At 45.0% G+C, this 27,754-nt stretch overlaps 1 protein-coding gene across 4 annotated transcripts in view; it reads left to right on the top strand.

Annotated features, from left to right (window-relative positions):
* The window catches only part of SEPHS1 (selenophosphate synthetase 1), a 28,029-nt gene extending 671 nt beyond the window's left edge, over positions 1-27,358 (top strand). Inside the window, exons 1-9 of one of the 4 annotated variants that reach the window (XM_054521361.2) lie at positions 221-332; positions 2,557-2,827; positions 8,776-8,879; positions 11,204-11,311; positions 13,592-13,746; positions 15,054-15,144; positions 16,462-16,561; positions 21,755-21,967; positions 25,434-27,358. In XM_054521361.2, the coding sequence (XP_054377336.1) occupies positions 2,635-2,827; positions 8,776-8,879; positions 11,204-11,311; positions 13,592-13,746; positions 15,054-15,144; positions 16,462-16,561; positions 21,755-21,967; positions 25,434-25,648 (1,179 nt within the window). In that variant the 5' untranslated portion in view covers positions 221-332; positions 2,557-2,634 and the 3' untranslated portion in view covers positions 25,649-27,358. 4 annotated transcript variants of the gene reach the window in all.
* The last annotated feature ends 396 nt before the right edge of the window (positions 27,359-27,754 follow it).

Below are 27,754 nucleotides of genomic sequence, written 5' to 3'. Positions count from 1 at the left end.
GCCTCCCCGCCTCCCTTTCTCTCCACGCGGGCCCTGTCGACCCGGGGCGGGTGGGTCCCGGCGTCCTTCCCGGCTCCTGGGCCGCGCGCGCGGTGCCCGCCGGCTCCCGCCGCCTCACGCCGGCCCGAACAGGGATGGCCCGGCCTGCGCCCCGAGCTGCCGTCTCCGCCCCGCCGCCCGCCCGCAGCCCGGGCCTGCTGGGCCTTCCGAGGCGGCGGCGAGGGCCTGAGCCCGAGCCCGAAGGTGTCCCCGGGCTCCCTGCTCCCCTCCCCGGCCGCCTCCGACGCGGGCGTCCTGGAGAGCGCGCCCCATTGTGCGGGGCAGGCGGGGAGGTAGGTCCGGGGTTGGCGGGGCAGAGCGCCGGGCCCACCCCGCTGACCGGCTCCCCGGCTCCGCACGCTCGTTGGAGGAGAAAAAAAACCAAACCATGGAAACGTGCCCGGGAAGGAAAGGGCTAAACGTTGCTTTAAATATTCATGCCATTGTTTTAAAGGCGTAAACATGTGGCTGCGGGGTCGCCGGGCACCGTCCCTGATTAATGCAAATGGATCCCCCTGGTTCCCTAATCACTGCACATTTCCCCCAGCACCCCTCCCCCTTCCCATGCTCTCCAAAAATGTAAGAATCTAGCACTTTTTTCATTAGGATGTGAGGCTGATTTGTGTCCTTAGTACCATTTGGAATTTTAAATCTGAGCGCCTTCCTGGTACAAGGTGTTTTAAACTTTTTTCCACCCTTAAAACTCTGAGAAGATAGTATTTTAAAAGGAAGTGATCGCCCCACAATTCCCCTCCCCACCTTTTTGGGAGCCAGAGGTAGGAGGTAGGAAAATAACTGGATGCCTCGTGCGTTGGATTTTTTCTTCTTTTCTTTTTTTTTTTTTTTCTGGTAGGGGTGAGGCTGTGTTAAATGCGAGGTGTTTTTTGAGGAAAGGACTTTGTTATTTTTGTTGAAACGCCTTCCAAGTCAAAGTGGTATTCAAACTTTCCCCTAACTCTAAAGAGATGGCCTCAAAATTCTCCTCTCTTGTCACTTGCGGCCAGCGCCTGCTCTTTTTGGTCAGGGAGGCTTCTTGGAATCGTGTTCGAAGGCCGACTCCTGTTCAGATGTTACGTTTCCTACCGAAATCATTGCTCATCTCAAACCGTGTTTTTGTGAAGACGGTTTGGATTATTGCCCAAACTCGGGCTTCGTGAGATTTATATGAGCGATGTGCGTCCCAAGGGATGGAGAACTCTATACATGGGAATTATGTTCTTAATCATAAATTTTATAGGGGAAACGGACCTTAAAACTTGGGGTGTCTGTAATTCTAGTCCCAATAAAGTATCAGTCTGGAGGTTTGTAAACTCGAGGAACACATGTTGTTTTTTCCTTTAGCCCCAAAGGCTAAAAAACATAGGAGTGCTTGTTCCAGAAACCTAACGGTGGTACACAGGGCCGAAAGGCTGGTGATTTAGTATGGCTTAATTTATTGTTTCGGTTCTGCAATGACATGATAATGAGGAGTAGCATATTTTGTCAATGATGTGTGTACTAGTTTGTTGGGCTGGATGTTTGCTTTCTAGGAAATAGCATTGCATGAAAACATCAGAGAACTTTACCGGCTTTCGCCTGAAGAACACAGACCTTACTGTGTTAAACTGCCACTGTAGTTTTTAAGTTGTGCCCTTTAGAGAGGGCTCCTATTAGTTTTGGATTGCGTTGTATATTTTTTTATTTTTTATTTGAAACGGAGTCTCACTCTCGCCCAGGCTGGAGTGCAGTGGCTCGATCTCGGCTCACTGCAACCTCCGCCTCCCAGGTTCAAGTGATTCTCTTGCCTCAGCCTCCCAAGTAGCTGGGATTACAGGCGCGCACCACCACGCCCAGCTAATTTTTGTATTTTTAGTAGAGACGAGGTTTCGCCATGTTGGCCAGGCTTGTGTCCTGACTTCAGGTGATCCACCCGCGTTGGCCTCCCAAAGTGCCGAGATTATAGGCATGAGCCACCAAGCCCAACCTTGTGTTGTATATTCTTTGGGCTCAGAGGGAAAACGTGTTTTTCTAAAATTAGGATTTAGCATCGTGAAGAATTTTGTCCAATGCATTTACATTAATGCCCTTTTCTGCCAAGTTTGTATTGGGCGTTTCATTTTTCTATGTGATAAAGCAAAAGATATCAGAAGATTTTGCGGAAAAGTCACCTTAGCGAGGACCGTCACTTTCTGAACCACAGTGCTTCCAGGTTGACACATGAAGTGCCCAGAGGTGCTGTTCTAATGCTGAGTCCTAGAAGAACCTTTGAGATTTGCTGTTCAAGGTGGCACGGCTGGCCCTCTTGCCGCAGTTAAAACCACAGTCCAGATGTCAGATTTTGCATAGATGTCTGTGCTGACATAGTCCCTTTATGAAAAGATCTATTTTGTCATATGCACTGCTGTGATGAATATAAGTGGTCTTGATGATTTCAGCCCTTGTCACATTGACTTTTCGCTGTCATGTATTCACTTGATTCGCTGGCAGGTTCCCGTGGGAATTCTTTTCATGGCATCTTTGTGTTTTGGTGACACCCAGGTGGATCCATAAAGAACCCGGCCAACCCGCAGAGGGAGGGGAGGGGCTGAGCCGTGAGGAGAGCGGGGCCCAAGAACCATGTCTACGCGGGAGTCCTTTAACCCGGAAAGTTACGAATTGGACAAAAGCTTCCGGCTAACCAGATTCACTGAACTGAAGGGCACAGGCTGCAAAGTGCCCCAAGATGTCCTGCAAAAATTGCTGGAATCTTTACAGGAGAACCACTTCCAAGAAGATGAGCAGTTTCTGGGAGCCGTTATGCCAAGGCTTGGTAGGTAACCCAGTGTTTCTTTGATGGTCTGCAATCCAATCAGTGAGTCAAAAACCGGATTTCTCGTCTCCTATGTTGCCTATTTATTTTTTATTATTAATTTTTTTGCTTTTATAGATTCTGGGAATACACATGCAGTTTTGTTACATGAATATATTACATAATGACGAAGACTAGGCTTTTAGTGTAGCCATCACCCAAATAGTGTACATCGTACCCCCCTTTTATTTTTTTTAAATTTTTGTGGGAAGGATTAGAAGAGCAATCAATGTTATGATTGCTATGTTATGTTCTTGTAACTTATGTAGAGAAAGTACTTGAAACGCATCAAGAGGGGTACTCTTGACTTTTTAAATTATGGCGTATGCAATTGAGATTGTTATTACAGTAAAAACTTTTTTTAATTTTTATTTTCAATTTTAATTAAATTGAATTTTCTGTTAGCTGAAGATTAAGCAGAAATACTTTATTCCCTTTTCCTAAAAGGACTCCTAAAATGCTCACATTCCCTTCATTGCCCTAGGAAAGGCGGATCAAGCCTTAGGGTTCCTGTGCGGTACTTGGATGGCAGTGACTGTGTCAGGAGGGCATTGGGGTTCTCTGCAGGATGCATCGGGCGAAAAGCATGTTGCGGGGAGGAGGTGGGACTGCTCCAGACCCAGGACTGGATGGATCTGTTCTTGACCCCAGGATGTCATCTGGAACCAGGGCAATGTCTTTTTCTTTACTACATTCCTGATGTCATGAGTGATTTCACTTTTCCCAAACACAGAGCTTAGAAACAAATTCTGGGCTCCTGGGATATTGTTTATTCATGTTTCTTGTGCAGTTTATTAAGTACACGGTACACGACTGTGATCACTTTTCTTGTGTTCGACGCATAGTTTTGGAGGTTTGGATGTTCGATAATTACTGTGTGACTTGATCAGTTTTCTTCCTTTTTTTTTGAAATGGATTCTCACTCTGTCACCCAGGCTGGAGTGCAGTGGCGTGATCTTGGCTCACTGCAACCTCTGCCTCCCGGGTTCAAGCGATTCTTCTGCCTCAACCTCTTGAGTAGCTGGGATTATAGGCCCCTGCCACCATGCCCGGCTAATTTTTGTATTTTTAGTAGAGACAGAGTTGTACCATGTTGGCCAGGCTGTTCTCGAACTCCTGACCTCAGGTGATCTGCCTGCCTGAGCCTCCCAAAGTGCTGGGATTAAAGGCGTGAGCCACCGCACCCAGCCAGGGTTTTCATTTCATTTCTTTTTGCCCATTATTTTGTAAAGTTCATTGGTTATGAGCCTGGGGTCTCCTTTCCTCCCAGATAGAGAAAGCAGATAAAAGCAGACTTGCTTTTGTTGGAAAGGAAGAAATGTTACACCCCAGTCTCTGGTGACCTGCAGGACTTTGAGGAGCTCAGTTTGAAAACAGTTCCTGCTGTCCAGCTGATGGCCGAGCTGTGGAGAAATACCACGTGAGCGAGCTGGGTTTGATGTTGGCTTATTTGTTGAGAAATGGAATATACTGAGGAAGCTGTTAGATAACTGTCAAGAAGAAAAGCTATTAATACTTAATGCTCAGAAACCAATGAAATTAAAACATTACGGGATAAAGTAAGAATTACTATTTATAACGTCCTCTGGCACAGTCACTTACTAGTAACTCATATTATGTCATGAATGTCACCCAGCCCTCCTGAGCCTCAGTTTCCTAATCTATAAAATAATAATTACTGTTTGGGGTTGGGTGCGGTGGCTCACACCTGTAATCCCAGCACTTTGGGAGGTTAAAGTGGGCGGATCACTCAAGGTCAGGAGTTCAAGAGCAGCCTGGGCAAAATGGTGAAACCTATCTCTACTAAAAATACAAAAGTTAGCTGGGCTTGCTGGTGTACACCTGTAGTTTCAGCTACTTGGGAGGCTGAGGTGGGTGGATCCCTTGAGCTCGGGAGGCAGAGGCTACAGTGAGCTGAGGTCACACCACTGTACTGCAGCCTGGGTGACAGAGTGAGACCCTGCCTCAAAAAAAAAAAAAAAATTACTGTTTTGCATTGTCGTACCAAAAATGTGTGTAGGTGTGCCATGTATATCTGTACTTACATATATAATACATGTATGTGTATACACTCTGTACGCACCTATATATGGTCTATATGTACGGGTGTTTTTGACTTTGTTTTTTTTTTTTTGAGATGAAGTCTCACTCTGTCTCCCAGGCTGGAGTGCAGTGGCACAATCTCAGCTTACTGCAACCTCTGCTTCCCAGGTTCAAGCAGTGATCTTCTGCCTCTGCCTCCCAAGTAGCTGGGACTACAGGCACATGCCACCACGCCCAACTAAATTTTTTTGTGTTTTTAGTAGAGACGGGGTTTCACGGTGTTGGCCAGGCTGGTCTCAAGCTCCTGAGCTCAGGTTATCCACCCACCTCAGCCTTCCAAAGTGCTGGGATTACAGGCGTGAGCCACCGTGCCCGGCTGTATGTTTTTTTTTTTAACTTTTTTTTTTTTTTTTGAGACGGAGTCTCGCTGTGTCGCCCAGGCTGGAGTGCCATGGCACGATCTCTGCTCCTTGCAAGCTCCGCCTCCCGGGTTCACGCCATCCTCCTGCCTCAGCCTCCCGAGTAGCTGGGACTACAGGCACCCACCACCATGCCTGGCTAATTTTTTGTATTTTTAGGAGAGACGGGGTTTCACAGTGGTCTTGATCTCCTGACCTTGTGATCTGCCTGCCTCGGCCTCCCAAAGTGCTGGGGTTACAGGCGTGAGACACCGCGCCCGGCCGTCTTTTTTTTTTTCTTGAGAAAGAGTCTGACTCCATCACCCAGGCTTGAGTACAGTGGTGCAATCTCAGCTCACTGCAACCTCTGCCTCCCAGGTTCAAGGCCCTCCCAGGCCCTCAAGGCCACCAGGCCTGATTCTCATGCCTCAGCCTCCCTCAAAGTAGCTGGAATGACAGACGCGCACCACCACACCCAGCTAATTGTTTTGTATTTTTAATAGAGTTAGGGTTTCACTATGTTGATCAGGCGGGTCTGGAACTCCTGACTCTAAGTGATCCGCCCACCTCGGCCTCCCAAAGTGCTGGGATTAAAGGCATGAGCCCCCGCGCCCGGCCTGTTTTATGTTTTTAACTTTTTTCTAATTGAATGTCATGTTTTCTGGCTTCAAAAATGGTGTTAATTGAAGGGTTAACCAAAATAGCTTTTAAATATACACATGATTACTAAATGCATCCTAACTAAAGAAATGTTAAAAGAAGTGTGCCTTAGAACCGGAGACATTTGTTGCCTGGTGCCTAAGCTATCAAGTAGTGATTGCTGCTGCTGCGGGGGGCGGTGTTGGGGGGGGTTGGGGGTGGGTAGTGTTATGATAACTTGGGTTGTCTTTCTGATGGAGGATGTCAGTATTGCTGAAAACCTTCCAGCAAGATTGCCCATTGCCTCCTGGTCATTAAACCTAAACTGTTCAGTCTAGTATTTAAGGCTTCCCCAAACCTGTGGCATTTTCCTCTGTTCCCAGTTACCTTCCCTCTGGACCATCCCTCTGTCTTTCCATTGGAAACCCTAGTTTTTCAAGGCCTGTGGGCATCTGAGGCTCGCCCCTTCTCTCTTCCTTCCTTGAAATGTGGTTGGTGATTTCTAAACCAATCACTGTAGACCAGTGCTGTCCAAAAATACAGTGCAAGCCACATGTGTAATTTTCAATTTATAGTAATATTTTTAAAAACCCAATAACAAGAATCAGGTGGAATTAATTATAATCTATTTTATTTAACACAATATATAAAAATGTCTTTTCAGTATGTATATATAAGACATTATTAATGAGATGTTGGTTTTTGGTACTAGGTGTTTAAAATCAGGTGTCTGTTTTATACTTACAGCACCTGTTTGTCAGATGTGCAGCCACCCCCTGTGGCTAGTGTCAACCACATTGGAGAGCACCAGACCCTATTCTAGTAGACTATGGTGGCACAGGTGTGAAAGAGAAACGGTGGATAATGGAGCTGCTTTTCAGCCCTAGGGGCGTGCTCAAGAGTCCCCAGTTACTCTGATCAAAGGACTTGCTAAGTTTCGAAATAAAGCGCTTTACAAATCAAATATATGTCATTCAAATTTAAGATTATTCAAATTAAGAACATTTAAAGCTAACATTCAGCAACGATTTTAGTGTCTCTTTCAGTAGTCCTCCAGTTTAAATGGAAGCCTGAAAGAAAACTGCCTCTTACTGTTTTCCAAAGTAAATAATAATATACTCAGAATAACCAGTTGTCAGAATTATCCATTTAGGGAGAATCCATTGAGTTAAAGAGTGGTATTTCTATTTAGGTGCTAAAGAGTGTGGTGAGACAGATTTCTGAGAGGTTGTGCCCATGGGCTGTTTACGTGAATTATCGCACACCTTCTCCTCTAACAAATGAAAACTGATCCAGTGCCTGAAATTGTTGAAACTTGCCATTCTGAACTTCATTTCTCCATTCCCTAAGCGAGGTCTTCCAGCAGGAGTTTTTGCTTTGTTATTTAGTGTAATAAAAAATCAGCCTGTCTTCACAGACTATGGCTTTTTATTCAGTGTGATTTCATTTTTGCGGCAGGAAAGATCTGGTGCCTCCATGACCCGCCTCTGTGAGGTCTGCTGCTGTCGTGAGACCGAGTGAGGCAGTGCTTCACGGCTCTTTCACTTATGTAGAATATTAAAGGTCGTTGTAGTGTGATTCAGATATGATTTAAACTTGTTTGAAATTCTGAATTTGTAGGGTAGATTCAGGCACATAATTTGCTTCCTTTTGTCCTCATTCTGGCTCTTTCCCTGCTTTTGGCTATTGGACTGCAAGTCCAGCGTCCCCCTCTGTATCTGCGGAATCCTCGTGGGGGATTCAACCAACCACAGACTGAAAATATGCAGGGAAGGAAATGGATGGTTGCATCTCAACATGCATAGACTTTTTTTGTCTTGTCATTATTCCCTAAACAGTACAGTATAACAAATATTTACGTCGCATTCACATCATATTAGGTGTCATAGGTGATCTAGAGATGATTTAAGGTATGTGAGAAGATGTGCGTAGGTTATATGCAAATATTGGGACATTTCAAATCAGGGATTTGAGCATCTATGGATTTTGGTGTCTGTGGGAGTCCTGGAACCAGTCCCCCACAGATACCAAGGAACAGCTGTCCTCATAAGAGGACAGAAGAGTGTCCTTCTGAGGGGTGTAGGGCTGTTCACTGTGTTCAGCTTTCTTGGTGGTAATGCTAGTCTGAGTTTGTAAAATGCCTAATTTTTAAAGGAGTACAGCCTTATCTCCAAGACAAGGAGTAGCTTATCTTTAGTACTACTGGTGGTCTTGGGACTCCTCTGACATAGACGCCAGAGTGTTTATATCCAGGCTTGATTGGAAATTTCTGTTGAATTGTCGATTGGGATTTGTCCTTTCATTTCATCTGTGTGTGTGTCGTTTTCACTTTTGACTAAAATGTATAAGTAATAATAGCATTTTTCAATGTAAAAATATTTTACATAGTTTCTGATGAGACAATACGATAATGTCTATAAAGATGTACGCAAAATAACTGTAGTTAAGATAACCCAAGTTCCATTTATAGGATTCTCATCTTCAAAGAAATTGCATATGGTACCAGTCACACGCTACAGTAATACAGTAAAATAATAAAAGTCATACAGTGAAAAAGATTTTTATTCAAGGCATCATTAAGGATTTAAAACTATGCCATATTGGAGTTGAGTCTTGAGAGTAACATTTTCATTGGTATTTTCCATCCTAAGCTGGATATGTTTCACGTTTATTTCAGTTACGTTTCTTGATAGGAAACACATGGCTTCATTGGCAGCCTGCAGTTTCCATAAGTATCTTATGAGCTCTTCCTGTTCAGAGCACTGGTGGTATAAAATGAAATGGCTTTCCCGTTTTATTTTTGGATGCTAATGACTTCCATCTCCACAGGCATTGGAATGGATACTTGTGTCATTCCTTTGAGGCACGGTGGGCTTTCCTTGGTTCAAACCACAGATTACATTTACCCGATAGTAGACGACCCTTACATGATGGTAAGCGTGAGCTGATGTGTTTTTGTGACTGGAAGGGCTTATTCGTTTGGTTTGGGTTGTGGCTGGGGTTTTGTATGTATCTGTGGGGTTTTAGTTTTATTTCTGTTATATCCCGACTATACTGTCCCACCCTGCCCAGACTCTTGCAGTCGCTGAAGTCGGGCCTGTCCCCTGCCCACACTTGGCACTGGGCATAAAGCAATTAGGGAGGAAGCAGGGAAGGCCCTCTGCTGCTGTTGCACCTGAGTACATGCTGTGAGTAAGAACACTTCTTGTTTAGTAGCGTGTCAATGGACTAAGGTTTTTGTCATTTTCTTCTTTCTTGCACCTTCCCTTCTTTGACATTGGTAACGTCCATCACCCCTGTGTTTTAGGCTGGAGATGTTACTGTCCTCTGTAATAGGACTGATCTTAAATGTTTCCTTCAAGAAATTAAGGAGCTAGTATCTCATCACAATTAGATGCCTCAAACATTAATTCAGATATCTGGTTAATTCACTCAACCCAGCCACCTGCACACCCACCACCGTGTGATGTGCTGCTGTACGTAGTAGGTTTCTGACCACTGAGTTAAAGTTCCTCGCTACTGATGATACACTGCTGAAGTGTGTTCCCCAGTTGTTCACTGTGTAGTTGCAGCCAGCCACCCTTTGATCCACCCAACCTTTAACCCCAATTCGCTGCCACCCGGGAGGAGCCAGTGGAGAGACTAGGAAAATCCGGTTTGCTATAAAATACCAGGTGTTCTTCGTGTGTGGCAAGGACAGTGGGATCAGGCTGCACTGTAGGGACTTTATCATGAGGCAGCCACGTTGCGGGTGTTCACCCTCAGGTACCAGTGACAAATACCATATTATTGGAAACCTATATTTCTTACGCACATCTGTCCGTTTTCTCCTCTGGAGCAATACTCTTGAGACTGGGCAGGTAAGCCACAGCCCAGGTCCCACATGACCAGGTGGCAGGGATGGCTAAAACTAGAGTCCATTGTTTTCCAGCATCTCCTAAAATGAGAGCACCCAGAACAGAAGGGGCACTAAATCACCACCCCCCTAACTAGCAATTGGCTTGTCCAAGTTGTAGACCACCTGTTGGCCTCGTGGACTGGCTTGATGATACTGAAAGTGCGGCCACAGATGGTTGTTGAGCTGCATTGCTGACTTCCAGGAATGTATAAGAAAGCGTAAAGCAAGCAATTAAACAGCCATTGGAAATGATAACACTTGGGAGTTTGATTGTCCTTATGTCAGAAGGAAAATTTGTATTTTCTCTTTATTGTTTATAAAAGATAAAAATTTAGGTAAGGGCAACTTAACTTTTAAAAATCTCCAGTGGCAATAAAAAAAATCTTCATTACCACATTTCTGTTGAATTGTATTTTAAAGTTCCTAATAAAATGACATCATTTACTAGGAAATGCTTCTCTTTTTCTTTTGAAAACAATATGACTTCTGCCCTGGGTATTTTTTTGTTTCTTAAGATGATTTTTCTGTTTATCTCATACAACCTTGAAAAGAAGCTACAAAAATTTTTTTCGTTTTTTTTTGTTGTTGTTTATTGACAGAGTCTTGCTCTGTTGCCCAGGCTAGAGTGCAGTGGCACAATCTGAGCTCACTGCAACCTCCACCTCCCAGGTTCAAGCGATTTTCATGCCTCAGCCTCCCAAGTAGCTGGGACTACAGGTGTGCGCCACCATGCCCAGCTAATTTTTATATTTTTAGTAGAAACAGCGTTGTCCTGGCCTCAAGTGATCCACCTGATTCAGCCTCTCAAATTGCTGGGATTACAGGCGTGAGCTATCACACCCAGCCTAAGCTGCAAACATTTCTTAATCCAAGTGCGCAAAGACTATCTCCTTCTCTATAACCACTAAAGCCAGCCATTTTTAGAATCTATTTGGGATATGTGGCTGTTTCCAACTTTTCTTTAGGAGAGTTGTTTGCAGGCGTTTTCGCTCCATAGCTCTTCCCCCAAGACTGTCATTTCTAACTTTGCTTCTCCTCATTCGCTGCACATATACCCCTTCCCCTATCTAAATAAATTGCAGACTTCTAAAATTTAGAATGGAGAAAAACTGGTACATTCTTTGTTCTGCACAAGAAAGAGATGGTAACAGGAATGTCAGAAAAAACGAATGGCCTGGTGACTCTGTGATGCAGGAAAGGTTGCCAGTCTGTAAATCATAGAAACTGAGGACCCCATCCCAGTAGCTACCACTCCTGGAAAGTCCCCACGTTCTCTGTGGAGTCCGCTCCATGGCTCATTCAGTTTCTGCAGATGGAAAGTCCCCGGTCGTCCTTTCTCATGTTTCCCTCTCTTCCTAGGGCAGGATAGCGTGTGCCAATGTCCTCAGCGACCTCTATGCAATGGGGGTCACAGAGTGTGACAATATGCTGATGCTCCTTGGAGTCAGTAATAAAATGACCGACAGGGTAAGTAGGAGCTACCTGGCTGCTGCCTGGTCCGTGTTGTCTCGGTGGCATCTCTGGCCTTGGTTAGACTTGGTTTCCCATCTGGAAAGCGAGGAGCCCAGGCCATATGGCTGCCTGCACTCCTTCTGGCTCTCCACTTTTTGGCAGTTACCAGTAAATTAAAATGAGAAAGCCTGGCCTATTCATCTCTTCACTTCTGCCACCTGCTCCCTTTCTCTCTTCCCGGTAGACTGAAACCAAGACTTTTTTTTTTTTTTTTTTTTTTTTTGAGACAGGAGTCTCGCTCTGTCGCCCAGGCTGGAGTGTAGTGGCGCAATCTCAGTCCACTGCAACCTCCGCCTCCCGGGTTCAAGCAATTCTCCTGCCTCAGCCTCCCAAGTAGCTGGGATTACAGGCGTGTACCACCACACCTGGCTAATTTGTGTATTTTTATTAGAGATGGCGTTTTACCACATTGGCCAGGCTGTTCTCAACTCCTGACCTCAGGTGATCCACCCATCTCGGCATCCTAAAGTGCTGGGATGGCAGGCGTGAAACGCCGTGCCCGGCCCAAGACGTGTGTGTGTGTGTTTTTTTTGTTTTTTTGAGACGGAGTCTCACTCTGTCACCCAGGCTAGAGTGTAGTGGTGCAAGCTCAGCTCACTGCAGCCTTCACCTCCCAGGTTCAAGCAATTCTCCTGCCTCAGCCTCCTAAGTAGCTGGGATTACAGGGGCACGCCAGCACCCCCGGCTAATTTTTGTATTTTCAGTAGAGACGGGGTTTCACCATGTTGGTCGGGCTGGTCTCGAACTCCTGAGCTTGTGATCCGCCCACCTCGGCCTCCCGAAGTGCTGGGATTATAGGCATGAGCCACCGCACCTGACCTGTGCATTTTTTAAAATAAAGTTTCGGCCATAGTAATGGTGCCTCAGTGTGAATCAGACACAGCCTTACAGATCTGGGACACGTGGCACTTAGAGGGCACCCCCTCTGCTGTGGCTGGGGATGTCGTGGATGTAGATGGTGACGGGCTAGGGCCACCAGGTGCTCACGCCTCCGTGTCATTGCCTAGCATTCTGTGCCCTTGCTGCCTGAACCTGTTCTTTGAACCAGAGATGAATTCCTATTTAGATAGACAGGTACTCGTTTTTGTCCCGAAAGCCCCCAACAGTTTGCCCTGCCTTAGAGAAACTTGAGTTTCCAGTAGGCCCTTTCCTGCCCTCGAACGTGGGCTGTAGTCATCAGTGGTGCATGGTGGTCTTGGCGCAGGCTCTGTCAGTGTGGATTACTCATAGCCTGCAGCCAATCCTTGGTAGGATGGATGCCTACTCCAGGGCAGGGGACCTGTGCTTAAGAAGCCAGTCTTGAGATTCTCAAGGAGCATTGGACAGCTGGCTTCCAGCAGTCATCAGACCTAGGGCTGGTCCTGTGCACTGAGTCCAGACAATGTTGGTGTCTGGGCTTTATTTACATTGTTGTCTAGAACATCTTCCAGCATTGGATAAAATGATTACAATGTGAAATATTTTCTAGCTTTTGTTTTTGTTTTTGTTTGTTTTTGAGACAAGATCTCCCTGTGTTGCCCAGGTTGGAGTGCAGTGGCATGATGAGAGCTCACTGCAGCAGCCTCAGCCTCCCGGGCTCAAGACATCCTCCCACTTCAGCCTCCGGAATAGCTGGGACCACAGGCACATGCCACCACACCCAGCAATTTTTTTTTTTTTTGAGATGAAGTCTCACTCTTGTGCCCAGGACTGGAGTGCAGTGGCACAATCTTGGGTCACTGCAACCTCTGCCTCCCGGGTTCAAGCAATTCTCCTGCCTCAGCCTCCCAAGTAGCTGGGATTACAGGCACATGCTGTCACACCCGGCTAACTTTTGTATTTTTAGTAGAGACGGGGTTTCACCATGTTGGCCAAGCTGGTCTCAAACTCCTGACCTCAGGTGATCTGCCCGCCTCAGCCTCCCAAAGTCCTGGGAATACAGGCATGAGCCACCGTGCCCGGTCACCCAGCAATTTTTACGTTTTGTAGAGAAAGGGGTCTGTCTGCGTTGCCCAGACTGGTCTTAAACTCCTGGGCTCAAGCTCTCTGCCCACCTTGGTCTCCCAAAGTGCTGGGATTACAGGCGTGAGCGATTATGCCTGGCCCCTAGCTTTGGTTAACAACCTGCCCTGTCTGTAAACTTTGAGGACTTCCTTTAGGATTTTATGGTTCCTTTTATAACTGTAAGTGTAAAAACCTTTTCTGGGTTTTGAACAGAATTCTTTGACTTTTTATTTGTACCTTTTTCAACCCTAGGAAAGGGATAAAGTGATGCCTCTGATTATCCAAGGTTTTAAAGACGCAGCTGAGGAAGCAGGAACGTCTGTAACGGGCGGCCAAACAGTACTAAACCCGTGGATTGTCCTGGGAGGAGTCGCTACCACTGTTTGCCAGCCCAATGAATTTATCATGTAAGTTGATTTTTGTTTAATATCACCTGAACTGTTTTTCTCTCTCTGTCGTCTCTTTTTAAAACTTGATGTATTAAGGTCGGGTGCAGTGGCTCACGCATATAATCCCAGACTTTGATAGGCCGAGGTGGGCAGATCACCTGAGGTCAGGAGTTTGAGACCAGCCTGGCCAATGTGGCGATACCCTGTCTCTACTAAAAATACAAAAATTAGCCAGGCATGGTGGCGCAAGCCTGTAGTTCCAGCTACTCTGGAGGCTGAGGCAGGAGAATCGGTTGAACCCCAGGGTTGGAGGTTGCAGTGAGCCGAGATCACGCCCCTGCACTCTAGCCTGGGCAACAGAACGAGACAGTCATAGAATTCTATTTTTCAAAGCTGAGAGTGGATACAAATGGTGTAGGTTGAGCTGGGGAGCTGGGTGTCGGTGTTGAAGCCTGTGGCCCTGGCTTTGTTTTCATCGACTTGGATGAGCACCTAAGGAGGCCAGCATCAGGGAATGGAACGATTCGGGAGCTCAGCTCGTGAAGCTGTGAAACGCACAACTCTCAGACCTGCTTCCTGGTAGTGTGAATGCAAATCTGGTAGATGTTTCATTCGGGGCATCAGTTGTCATCTTTTAGAGGTGCCTTTTTAGTATTGCCTTCTGTCTCTAAGACAGGGACCACCAAGGCGTCTGGGTGCCAGGTAGGAAACTCACCATCGGTCAGTCTGAGTTTGAGAACCTGGAGGCAGAAATCACCAAGACATTAGACCCACAGATTGCCTGCAAATCCACCAAACCCCTGGGCCGAAAAATCCGTCCTGAGTCTCTAGCATATCAGTGATCATAAAGAAGCACTCTCTGTTTCAGAAGCTTTTGAATGCTAGTGGGTCTGTAGTGAAAATTAATTACACACACACTCATATGTGGTCGAGGGGAAATCTGGGCCTGATGAAATATTCGAAGACTAAATGTTTCATTCTTTTTAAAAATACATATATTATTTTTGAAATGGGGTCCTTGTTGTGTTGCCCAGGCTGGTCCTGAACTCCTGGGCTCAAGTGATCCTCCCACCTTGAACTCTCAAAGTGCTGGGATTACAGAAATGAGCCGCTGTGTCCAGCCTGACGGCTGAATGTTTTGTTCCAGCAATAGCCTCAGTAGCAGGTTGCAAGGCTCTGTCCCATACATGCTGGTGGTTGGCTTCAATTTAAGTAAATGCAAAGGCAAATATATTTTTGACAGATTATTCCTTCTCTTGTGTTAATAACAATGAGCTCATCTCCTTGGTTAGTTTGACTAGAACGTGCCCTTTTCTTTTCTTCAGGCCAGACAATGCAGTGCCAGGAGACGTGCTGGTGTTGACAAAACCCCTGGGGACACAGGTGGCAGTGGCTGTGCACCAGTGGCTGGATATTGTGAGTAAACCACTGCTGTGATGGGAGGGAGGGGAATGGTACGTTTGCAGGTAATTTTTGTTGGAGGATTTAGGAAATGAGGTTTTTTAGTTTCATATCCAGGGAGTTAATATTAGTCAAGTCCTTAAAGAAATCCTAGGAATTGTTCATATTCTTTAAATAACAGTTTTGCAAAATTTAAAGTATAATAATAATTTAAAAAAATCAAGTAAAAAAAAATAATAAATAAATAACAGTTTTGCATATTGAATGCTTGATTGCAGTAGGTAAGCCCCAGCTTGGAGATTTAAGATTTTTCTGTAAAGAATTTGCTCAGCAAGGGGTTAGCTTTGTTTACTTGGCCCTGAGATAGCTTCGTCTTTCATGTCTTAAACATCACTAAGAAATAATATGGAGGAGAATTTGTGGAAGGCGTAGTGTTTGGGGTATAAATAAAACCAGGGTTATTGACAGTTCAAATTGTTTTATGCAGTTTTTGGTTGTTTTTGTTTGGTAGTTTTGTCTTTTTAAACTGATTAGTAACTCAGAACATTTTGATAAATAGTTCTCTTGTGCAGAATGAATCTATCTATAATGAGGATATGTCTCGTGAGTCATTTTTCCAGTGAGCTATAGTCATACTTTAAGATTGGTTTTCTTCATTGCCATAAGAACTCACAAATTAATAAGATCGGGGTATATTCTCACATATCATGGTGCATTTAATTTCTACAGCTATCATCTGAAACTACCAGTCCTGAGAAACAGTTGAAAGAGAATAATCAATAATTGCACGTCTTTCATCAGGCTGGTATATCTTAGCTTGATGTAGCAGGGTAGAGAAATTCTCTAAGGCTGCCATGTTCTTTAGCAGTTTTTCCCTCCTCCTCCTGTGATGGGGAGCAGAGCAGAAGGCCATTGCGGGGATGTTGCGCAGAGGTGCCTTCCAGCCCCACCTCCCAGGCCTGAGCTAGCAGGGAGCTGGAAGCAGGTGAGGCAGGGAGTGTCAGGGATGGGGGAGCCCTTCTCCACTAGCAGGACACTACACTGCATGTACAGCAGTGCCGCTGTGTGTCCCGCTAGGCTACACATACCCAATAAATTACAGCATTTGATTACAGAAATGTGGGATGAGAAGAGAAAAGATACCATGCTGACAGGTCTAATGGACACCTAAAATACTATCCACAGAAAAACCAGAGTTGGAAAATTCAGTTTTCTGAATTAAAGTCCCTAGAAGTTAAATAAGAAAAAGTTGCTGTTTTTCTCAGTTGCTAGAAGTAAAGATTAATCACATTTTCCTCTCTTTCTCTCCCTCACCTACATTCCTATTATCAGCCTGAGAAATGGAATAAGATTAAACTAGTGGTCACCCAAGAAGATGTAGAGCTGGCCTACCAGGAGGCGATGATGAACATGGCGAGGCTCAACAGGACAGGTATGGCAGGTGGGAAGGGCACTTCAGTCCCAGGGGTCCAAGACAGTAAATATCTTAGGCTTTGCTGGCCACATACTGTCTCAGGGTAGGTGGCCAGATTTTTGGCCAGTGACTACAGACCGTCTTCTCCTGGTACCAGGTTGGCGTTCCATAGATCACTGCAGATGGTCCCTGACTTACAGTGCTTTATCATTAAGAAGGAAGTCCTAACCTCTGACATACCAGAGGAACTATTTCTAGAAAGCATTTGTGTGGGTTACCTATGTAAGGTTTGGAAGCAAACCATTCAGAATGAAAATTTAGAAAGTTTAATATACTGGAGCTATTTCCAGAATATAACCTTGGAAGCCTAGAGGTGCTCCCACTCCCACCCATCCCCTGCGTTCCTGCTTAAGTGTAACCACTGAATTTTGTGTTTATTTTCTTGCATTTTAGAATATTTTTATTGCACAGCCCTGTGTTCTTAAGCAGTAAATTAGTTTTGCATTTTTTTTACTTGTTTTATCCACCATTGTTCCTGAGAGTCTCCTTGTTATATGTAGCTGTAGTAGATTCCTTTTGACTGCTGTGTTGATTTTTCCACTGGCTTCTCTGCTCTCCTGTTTCACACTGGGACGACTGCTATGGACTTCCTCGGCCCAGCCCTCTGATGCACGTGTAAGAGATCAGTACTGGCTCAGCTTTTATAGTTAGTGCCAAACTGTCTTCCAAAGTGTTCACCACAGTTTACAATGGCACGCTATGTTTAAAAAGCATTTTTTAATATGTCTTCTCTCCCCATTTATTTTATACATTTTTTCTACTATAAAAGAATTACATGCTTATTATAGAAAAGTTTTTAGAAAATGGAAAATAGTACAGAAAAAAGTTGTCCATAGTCCCTCCACCCAAAACAGCTCTGGCTAGCATTTTTATGTATTCTTCCAGGACTTTTTTCATGTTTGGCTGGTGATTTACTATTGTTGTTTTAAAGTAGTGGTTAGTATAAGTTTTCACTATATAATGGTTAGTATAAGTATATGTATTTGGAGTGCCTGCTTTTGTTGTTTTGACATGACTAATGTTTCCCATATTATGTATCCTAGTAAACTTTTTTTTTTTTTTGAGACAAAATCTAACTCTGTCGCCCAGGCTGGAGTGCATTGGTGTGATCTCGGCTCACTGCAACCGCCACCTACCAGGTTCAAGCAGTTCTGTTGCCTCAGCCTTCCCAGTAGCTGGGACTACAGGCACGCATCACCATGCCCGGCGGATTTTTGTATTTTTGGTAGAGATGGGGTTTCACTATGTTGGCCAGGCTGGTCTCGAACTCCTGACCTCAGGTGATCCACCCTCCTTGGCCTCCCAAGGTGCTGGGATTACAGGTGTGAGCCACCACCTCCTAGTACACATAATTTTTAATGGCTAGATAATGTTTTACCAGAGAAATGTACCACAATTATCTTTTACCTATTTTTTAACAATTCATTTGGAAATAAAAATTTTCTGTAATTTGTTGTTACTTGTAAGAAAGTTATAGCCAGGCACAATGGCTCACGCCTATAATCCAGCACTTTGGGAGGTTGAGGCGGGAGGATCACTTGAGTCCAGCAGTTTGAGACCAGCCTAGGCAACATAGTGAGACCCCATCTCATCTCTTCAAAAAAAAAAAACAAATTAGCTGTGCCTGGTGCATTCCTGTAGTCTAAGCTACTCGAGAGGCTGAGGTGGGAGGATTACTTGAGTCCAGGATGTTGAGACTGCAGTGAGTGGTGATCATACCCCTACACTTCAGCCTAGGTGACAGTGAGACCATGTCTCAAAAAAAAAAAGTTATAGATCAGAAGAACAGAATAGAGAATACAGAGGTAGGTCCATATTATAGTCAACTGATTTTTTTTTTGAGATGGAGTTTTGCTCTTTCGCCCAGGATGAAGTGCAGGGGCAGGATCTTGGCTCACCGCAACCTCCGCCTTCCAATTTCAAGTGATTCTTCTGCCTCAGCCTCCCAAGTATCTGGGATTATAGGCGCCCGCCACCACGCCTGGCTAATTTTTGTATTTTTAGTAGAGACAGGTTTTCACCATGTTGGCCAGGCTAGTCTTGAACCCCTGACCTTGTGATCCGCCTGTCTCGGCCTCCCAAAGTACTGGGATTACAGGCATGAGCCACTCAACTGATTTTTGACAAAGGAGTAAAGGCAATTCATTGGAGAAATGAGTCTTTTCACCAAATGGTGCTGGAACAAGTGGACATTCACATGAAAAAAATTATTCTGGATGGAGATCTTACACCTTTCATAAAGATTAACTCAAAATGAATGTTAAGTGTGTTTTCACACTGCTATAAATAGCCACGACTGGGTAATTTATTTATTCATTTATTATTATTATTATTTTTATTTTTATTATTTTTTTATTTATTATTTTTTTTTTTGAGACAGAGTCTTGCTCTTTCGCCCAGGCTGGAGTGCAGTGGTGCTGTCTTGGCTCACCGCAAGCTCCGCTTTCTGGGTTCACGCCATTCTCCTGCCTCAGCCTCCCGAGTAGCTGGGACTATAGGCACCGGCCACTGTGCCCGGCTAATTTTTTGTATTTTTAGTAGACACAGGGTTTCACCGTGTTAGCCAGGATGGTCTCGATCTCCTGACCTCGTGATCTGCCCGCCTCGGCCTCCCAAAGTGCTGGGATTACAGGCATGAGCCACTGCGCCCGGCCTATTATTATTTTTTTTGTAGACGGAGTCTCACTGTGTCACCCAGGCTGGAGTGCAGTGGAGCGATCTCGGCTCACTGCAACCTGTGCCTCCCGGGTTCAAGCGATTCTCCTGCCTCAGCCTCTGGAGTAGCTGGGATTACAGGGCGCACGCCACCACACCCCACTAATTTTGGTATTTTTAGTAGCGACGGGGTTTCACCATGTTGGTCAGGCTGGTCTTGAACTCCTGACCTTGGCCTCCCAAAGTGCTGGAATTGCAGGCGTGAGCCACCATGCCCGGCTGACTGGGTAATTTATAAAGGAAAGAGGTTTAATTGACTGGCAGTTTCACATGGCTGGGGAGGCCTCAGGAAACTTACAGTCGTGGTAGATGGTGAAGGGGAAACAGGCACCTAGGTTCTTCATGAGGCAGCAGGACAGAGAAGAGCAGGGGAAACTGCCACTTACAAAACCATCAGATCTCATGAGAATTCATTCACCCTGACGAGAACAGCATGAGGGAAACCACCCCCATGATTCAATCACCTCCCACCAGGTCCCTCTCTTGACATGTGGGGATTACAATTTGAGATGAGATTTAGGTGGGGACACAGAGCCAGACCATATTGATGAGTCGTAGACCTAAATAAAACACAACAATATAAAACTGGAAGAAGGTAACATCAGAGAAAATTTAGGTGGCTTTGGGTTTGGTGATGACTTTATAACACCAAAAGCACTATCTATTAAAAAATTGGTAAGTTTGGCTTTATTAATATAAAAAACTTCTGCTTGGTGAAAAACACTGTTAAGGGGATGAAAAGACAAGCCACAGACTGGGAGAAAAATTTTGTCAAACACATACCTGTTCAAGGTCAGGTATCCAAAATATACAAAGAACTCTTAAAACTCAATAATAAAAAACAACTCAATTTAAACATGGCCCAAAGACCTTGACAGACACCATGGAAGAAGGTACGCAGATGGCAAATAAGCATAAAAGGAACCCTTCAGTGTCGTGCGTCAGTAGGGAGCTGTAGATTAAAGCAGTGATTGAGGTGCCACTACATGCCTGTTAGAATGGCTAAAATCCAAAACACTGAGAATAGCCTGGGCAACATGGTGAAACTCCATCTCTACCAAAAAAATACAAAAAATTAGCTGGGCATGGTGGCTTGCGCCTTAGTCCCAGCTACTTGGAAAGCTGAGGTGGGAGGATCCCTTGAGCCCAGGAGGTCGAGGCTGCAGTAAGCTGTAATCGCACCACCTCACTCCAGCCTGGGTGACAAAGCGAGACCCTGTCTCAAAAAAAAAACCAAAAACACTGATAATACCAACTGCTGGCAAGGATGTAGAGAAACAGGAAGGAACTCTCATTCATTACTGGTAGGACTGAAAACTGGCACAGCCACTTTGAAAGTCAGTTTGGCAATTTCTTATGAAACTAAATATGTTATATGAAGCAGCGATTGTGCTTCTTGATATTCACTCAAAAAAGTTGAAAACTTACATTCACACAAAAGCCTGCAGACAAATGTTCATAGCAGCATTATTCATAATTGCCCAAACTTGGAAGCAACCATTCATTTCTTCAGTAGGTGAGTGGATGAATGGATAAACAAAATGTAGTGTATCTGTAGTATGGAATATTATTGAGCAGTGGCTCACACTTGTAATCCCAGCACTTTGGGAGGCTGAGGCAGGACGATTGCCTGAGCCCAAGAGGACGAGGCTGCAGTGAGTTATGATCATGCCACTGCACTCCAGCCTGGGCAATAGAGCAAGACTCTGTCTCTTAAAAAAAAAAAAAAAAAAAAAAAAGAGGAAATTGAAAAATAAACTTGCACGCAATTCACCTTTAGTGAGAGTACCTTGATATTGAGCAAGGCCTTCTTAAAAAGTGCTGGTCTTGGCTGGGTGTGGTGGCTCACGTCTGTAATCCCAGCACTATGGGAGGCCAGGGCGGGTGGATCATGAGGTCAGGAGTTCAAGACCAGCCTGGCCAATATGGTGAAACCCTGTCTCTGCTAAAAATACAGAAATTAGCTGGGCGTGGTGGTGCGCACCTGTAGTCCCAGCTATTCAGGAGGCTGAGGCAGGAAAATCACTTCAGCCCTGGAGGCAGAGGTTGCAGTGAGCCGAGATCGTACGACTGCACCCCAGCCTAGATGACAGAGTGAGACTCCATCTCAAAAAAAGAAAAAAGTACCGTTCTTTGGTTTTAGGATGGTCCTGGCAGGTTTACCTTCCACTGAGATCATAATCCCTCTGCATAGTTTTTTTAGTTTACTGGAAAATTACTATTGATTGAAGCTTCTGATAGTTTTCAGGTGGCTCAAACTGAAATAAGAACTTTTGGAATTTCATTATGTCTTTGGTTGGTTTTACAACATTGCGTTTTCATTATTCCGATATGTCATCTCCCTAACAAGTAAGGAAGTTGCAGATTAATTGCGGACAAAAGATTTTTGAGTTGAGGAAAGGTGTTTTTTCTCAGAGTCGCCCCTCTCTCTCCCAGCTGCAGGACTCATGCACACGTTCAATGCCCACGCCGCCACTGACATCACGGGCTTCGGGATTTTGGGCCATGCGCAGAACCTGGCCAAGCAGCAGAGGAACGAGGTGTCGTTTGTAATTCACAACCTCCCGGTGCTGGCCAAGATGGCTGCGGTGAGCAAGGCCTGTGGAAACATGTTCGGCCTCATGCACGGGACTTGCCCGGAGACTTCAGGTACAGGATGCTGGGTGTGTCTGAGGAGTAAATAGTGAGGCTAACAGAAGGCTCAGCGAGAAAGCAGCAACCCCACCCCGAGTGGGCCGCCACTCTGTTGGAGTTCCGTGCTGCCGACCTCGGCCTCCGCAGCAGCTGGCGCCTTTCCTCCTCCCAGTGGGTCTGGTCCCCGCCATGCTGGGCGGATCCAGCAGCCTTGTTGAAGTTGAGTGGCCTGTGCTCTTTTTGATGCAAGAATATGATGATGAGGGAGATAAGTCAGCATTCAGTTTTTACTGAAAGCATCGCATTTGAAATTAACTGTAATACCCCTAGGTTACTTTGAACAGGTGATATTTTTTTCCTTGAAAATGTCTAACGTTGTTTTAAGAATGATAGAGAAAAAAAGGGGCCGGGCATGGTGGCTCTTGCCTGTAATACTGGCACCTCAGGAGGCTGAGGCAGGCACATCACGTGAGGTCAGGAGTTGAAGACCAGCCTGGCCATGGTGAAACCCCATCTCCACTAAAAATACAAAAAAAAGTAGCTGGGCGTGGTGGTACATGCCTTTAATCCCAGCTGCTTGGGAGGCTGAGCCAGGAGAATCGCTTGAACCTGGGAAACAGAGGTTAGTGAGCCGAGATTGCACCACTGCACTCCAGCCTGGGTGACAGAGCAAGATTCTGCCTCAAAAAAAAAAAAGAAAGAAAAGAATGATATAGAATAAAAAAGAATGCAATAGGATGTTATGTCTTTAAATTGCCATTTTTCTTTTTTCTTAGATGTGCAATAATTTATTAGAGGAAACATAAATGGAGGATAAACAGGAGATGGAGCAAGCGTAGGTAGAGAGAGCTGTCAGACAGCAGTGCAGGTCTGACACCATACGCCCCAGTAGTTTGACTCCTAGGGAGCTTTTATATCCCTTATCATTTTTCTAAGCTTAAGCTCCTTTTGTTTCCTCATTAATTTGGTGGCCACATCTGTCCGGAACTTGTGAGACGTCCTCCTCTTCATCATGGCAGATACTCCAGCATGGCCTGCCGGCCACCGAGGCCGCCATGCCACAGGCTTACAGGCTTGCCATCGCTCGTTCCCGTGCCCGCCTGGAGCCGGACGGCGCATCCTCCTAAAGTGCCGTTTTTCTTTTGCCCGCTTTGTTCCCTTTACCTTGACTGTTTCATCTTTTAAGTCTCCCTATTTTTCCCTTTTTTTCAGTTTCTCTCTTTTTCTATTTCCTTTCCTCTAGAACTCTAGTTTTCTACCTGCAAAAGAGTGGAATCACGTTAGGATTTTAAATATACACATGCTGGCCAGGGCTGGTGGCTCAGCCTGTAATTCCAGCACTTTGGGAGGTCGAGGTCAGGAGTTCGAGACCAGCCTGACCAACATGGTGAAACCCTGTCTCTACTAAAAATATAAAAATTAGCGGGGCGTGGTGGCGTGTGCCCTTTAATCCCAGCTACTCCAGAGGCTGAGGCAGGAGAATCGCTTGAACCCGGGAGGCACAGGTTGCAGTGAGCCGAGATCGCCTCACTGCACTCCAGCCTGGGCGACAGAGTGAGACTGTCTCAAAAAAAAAAAAAGAAAAATACACATGCCTAGCCCCAGCCTCCCAAAAACGGTGGGATCCATCTCAGGCGGGCCTGGGCCTCAGCATCTGTGAAGGCTGCCTGGGAGATTCCGTAGTAGGCCAGGGCAAGGGACCACAGTGCTGGGACCACAAAGCCCTGGTCACGTCGACCTGTGCTGTGGCGAGGGGACTTCAGGACTCCGCCAGGCCTCTCACCGCCTTTATGGAGGACCCTTCAGCCTCCCATTTAAGAAAACAAACCATTTTCTAGAAGTAAGCTCCAACAGGGCAGGGTTTTTTTCCCCTGCTCGTTCAGGCTCTGGCCAGGACAGTGTCTGCCACATAATTGGGCACTGAATGGAAATTGAATGAATTGATGAATGTTACCAGCCATTTAAGTTTGTTTCCTTTCTTCAGAAATGGGAGGTTTTTAATTTTATGATGGAGTTTTGCTCTTGTCACCCAGGCTGGAGTGCAATGGCACGATCTCAGCTCACTGCAACCTCCGCCTCCCCGGTTCAAGCGATTCTCTTGCCTCAGCCCGAGTAGCTGGGATTACAGGAGTGTGCCATCATGCTCAGCTAATTTAGGGACAGGGTTTTACCATGTTGGCCAGGCTGGTCTTGAACTAACTCCTGACCTCAGGTGTTCCACCCGCCTTGGCCTCACAAAGTGCTGGGATTATACGCGTGACCCACCGTGCCCAGCCACAAGGTTTTTACATTTTGTGGAAGTAGACTACAGTTTTTCCTCATCATCTTATTTCTACTTAGAGAAATAAAAAATTTTGGCCAGGTGCAGTGGCTCACAACTGTAATCCCAGCACTTTGGGAGGCCAAGGCGGGTGGATCACGAGGTCAGGAGATCGAGACCATCCTGGCTAACACAGTGAAACCCCGTCTCTACTAAAAATACAAAAAATTAGCCAGGCGTGGTGGTGGGCACCTGTAGTCCCAGCTACTCGGGAGGCTGAAGCAGGAGAATGGCGTGAACCCAGGAGGTGGAGCTTGCAGTGAGCCGAGATCGTGCCACTGCACTCCAGCCTGGGAGACAGAGCGAGACTCCGTCTCAAAAAAAAAAAAAATTCTGGCCTAGTTACTGGAAAGAGCAACAAAGGTTTATTTTAATGTATTTTATACTGTTTGTCTTTTGGATATAATGACAGAGTCAAGCCTGGAACCTAGATACTTTGGGGCATACACTGTTTCATGAGTCTTAAATTTTCTAAAAATACAAAAAAGCATTCTCGGTAAAATGAGAGAGTCGATGTAGAGAATCAAAAGTTCCCTTTTGTTTGTCAATATTTGTTTCAGTGTAGCTTGGAAAAAATAGCTACCACATGGGTTATTGAAGCCCCAAACACCTTACCCCTACACAGTGTTATGTGGTTCACAAATAGGTCATTTTCACAGTTGAAGGTTGGAGTGTATATGTGTGTGTGTTAGGAGTGTACTAGCAATTGCTTAATTACAGCATAGAACAGGCCTCTTAGGCTGGGAGTGGTGGTTCATTCCTGTAATCTCAGCACTTTGGGAGGCCAAGGCAGGTGGATTGCTTGAGTCCAGGAGTTTTAGACCAGCCTGGACAGCACAGTGAAACCTCATCTCTACAAAACATAGCCAGGTGTGGTGGTGCACACTTGTAATCCCAGCTACTGGGAAAGCTGAAGTGGGAGGGTCACCTGAGCCAGGACATTGAGGCTGCAGTGAGCCGTGATTGTACCACTGCACTCCAGCTTGGGCCACAGAGTGAGACCCTGTCTCAAAAAAAAAGCTTCTTAGTTGAATGCGAAGAGCTACTTGCGTATAGGTGGCAGCAAGTTGTTGATGGAAGCTGGATCTCTGCAGAAGCAGCAGAGGCAGAGAAGCTGCTGTCATGTCAACACTAACAGTCATTCTTGTTTTCTTTTGCCAGGCGGCCTTCTGATCTGTTTACCACGTGAGCAAGCAGCTCGGTTCTGTGCAGAGATAAAGTCCCCCAAATATGGTGAAGGCCACCAAGCATGGATTATTGGGATTGTAGAGAAGGGCAACCGCACAGCCAGAATCATAGACAAACCCCGGATCATCGAGGTCGCACCACAAGTGGCCACTCAAAATGTGAATCCCACACCCGGGGCCACCTCTTAATCTAGACAGAAATAGCTGTTTGGTTTTGTTTTCAAATAGATCTATTTCCCTTATCACTTCAATTAAAGACTATAAACAACAAAAATCTCATTGTGTCTACACATCGGGGTGACCTTAGGTCGGTTTGTAAGTGGATACAATTAATAAAATAAAATCCATTGCCTTTTTTTCCTGTTACATTAACTGAAGATGCACCTAATCTTGAGGCAGCTTCTGAGTTGAGAATTATATTGTTATCCAATACTGTTGATTCATTTTGAATCTTTAGACACTTATCTCTTGCCGCATAGGCTCTTTTTAAAGGTGCTTTCACATAGCACAGACATTACCAGTAGTCGTGTCAAATAGCAGTTGGTGTCTTCATTTTATGTGTATTTATCATATAAGTCTGATTTTTTTTTAAGCGTCTTGAATGGTTTTCTGGAGAGACAGCATTGGTGAGTGGCACATGACGGTATCCCAGTCATAAGAGGGTTGCATGATTCCTTTGAGTGTTTGATTTGAAAAGCCTAGTCTTGTCTCAAGAGCATCTCGGGCCCAGAACATTCTCCAGTAGTGCATTCAGTTCAACACAGCAAGTGCTTCACTGCATGGAAAACACTTTGAAGACAAAAAAGAAATCTTATTTCTTTTTTTGTAGCCTCCCTGATATTTACAGTAATACCATTAACTGTTTTATCGATAGCAAAAAAGGATACTTTTTGCAATGTAATTAGATGTTCTATAGTGCTACAAGGAATTGCCTTCCGAATGGAGGTTCATGTATAATACTCATTTACAATTCAATATATAATTACGCAAATAATTTTTAAATATAATCAATAATAAAGACTGTTCTGTGGATGGTAGTGTTTAATACATTTTATATTTTGTATAGTGATTTCAGGCCTTTTGTTTTCTTAAAATCAGCAGCTATTTAGCCTAATTCTTAGCATTATTTTGTCCTTTGCGCCAGTACTTTTTTGTGCACGCTTTTTGTGATCTGTGTTAAAAACCTGCATTGCCAACATTGCAGCTCGAACTTAAACTTGTTATTCAAATAAATATTTAATTTTTTAAATTGCTCTTGTATAATCAGATACCCCTTTTAGTATTATTTTAGAAGCGTTGGGAGGGTTTTGCCTAAAGTACAATTTATCGGGAAAAACTAGATCTTAGTTTTATAAAACTTTTAAGTCTTTCATGGGACCTATATTTTCTTGAATTAAATTTTGTAGTTCTAGAATAAATAGGCAATCTAAAAAGGTGTTCTCTGTGTTTCGTAAAGTGGAGGCTTCCTTATATTTTAACCTACTAAGCAATGAGGAGGGATTCCTGTCATTAAGCACAAGGGCGCTGGATCCTCAAGTGCCCATCTTCATGAGAGAAAAAGCAGCACATCCTGCATGTTTCTGGTGCTTCCTGCTCACAGGCACCAAAGCTGCACATGTAAACTGACTTGCCAAAGGAAATGACCCCTGGGAAGATCAAGCTCCTGGAAGAGGCTTTAACTCGGACACGCCCTCCTCCAGGAACCAGCGGGCAGGGCAGCCTTCACGCATGTGTAACTGGACCTCCAGCCATAAGCATGGTGCGCAGTGTGGAAGAGCCTGCTGCGGAACTGAAATTGATTGGACATTTTATAGGAATTGATACAGATGTTGGTCCTCGAAAGCTACAAACGAGTGGTCTGCAAAATAAAGTGTGTTGGAAACCTCTGAGTAAGATAAACCTACTGTTGAGCTTTTTTTTTTTTTTTAAATAACGATGACTGACTCTGAACTTCAGTGTAGCCTGTGCCGTGAGAGCTGGTGTTTTCCTCAGTGGCAGGCCTATTGAGAGGAGGGAGCTAAGTGGAGTATGTACTTAAGGAAATAATATTTGTGAAGATTGACGTTTATAAAGAGAAAATGTTGGGTACTTAGAGGTCCGTGTAAGTCTTATGATCCCAAGAGGAAGAATTTGTATTTAAAGCAGTGTTGGCTAGGCATGGTGGCTCACACCTGTAATATCAGCACTTTGGGAGGCTGAGGTGGGCAGATGACCAGAGGTCCAGAGTTCAAGACCAGACTTGCCAACATGGTGAAACGCTGTCTTTACTAAAAATACAAAAATTAGCTGGGTTTG

Source organism: Pongo abelii, chromosome 8, assembly GCF_028885655.2.
Source record: "Pongo abelii isolate AG06213 chromosome 8, NHGRI_mPonAbe1-v2.0_pri, whole genome shotgun sequence".
Classification (NCBI taxonomy): domain Eukaryota; kingdom Metazoa; phylum Chordata; class Mammalia; order Primates; family Hominidae; genus Pongo; species Pongo abelii.
The sequence above is the reverse complement of the archived record's forward strand: the minus strand, read 5'-3'. Positions and strand labels throughout refer to the sequence as shown.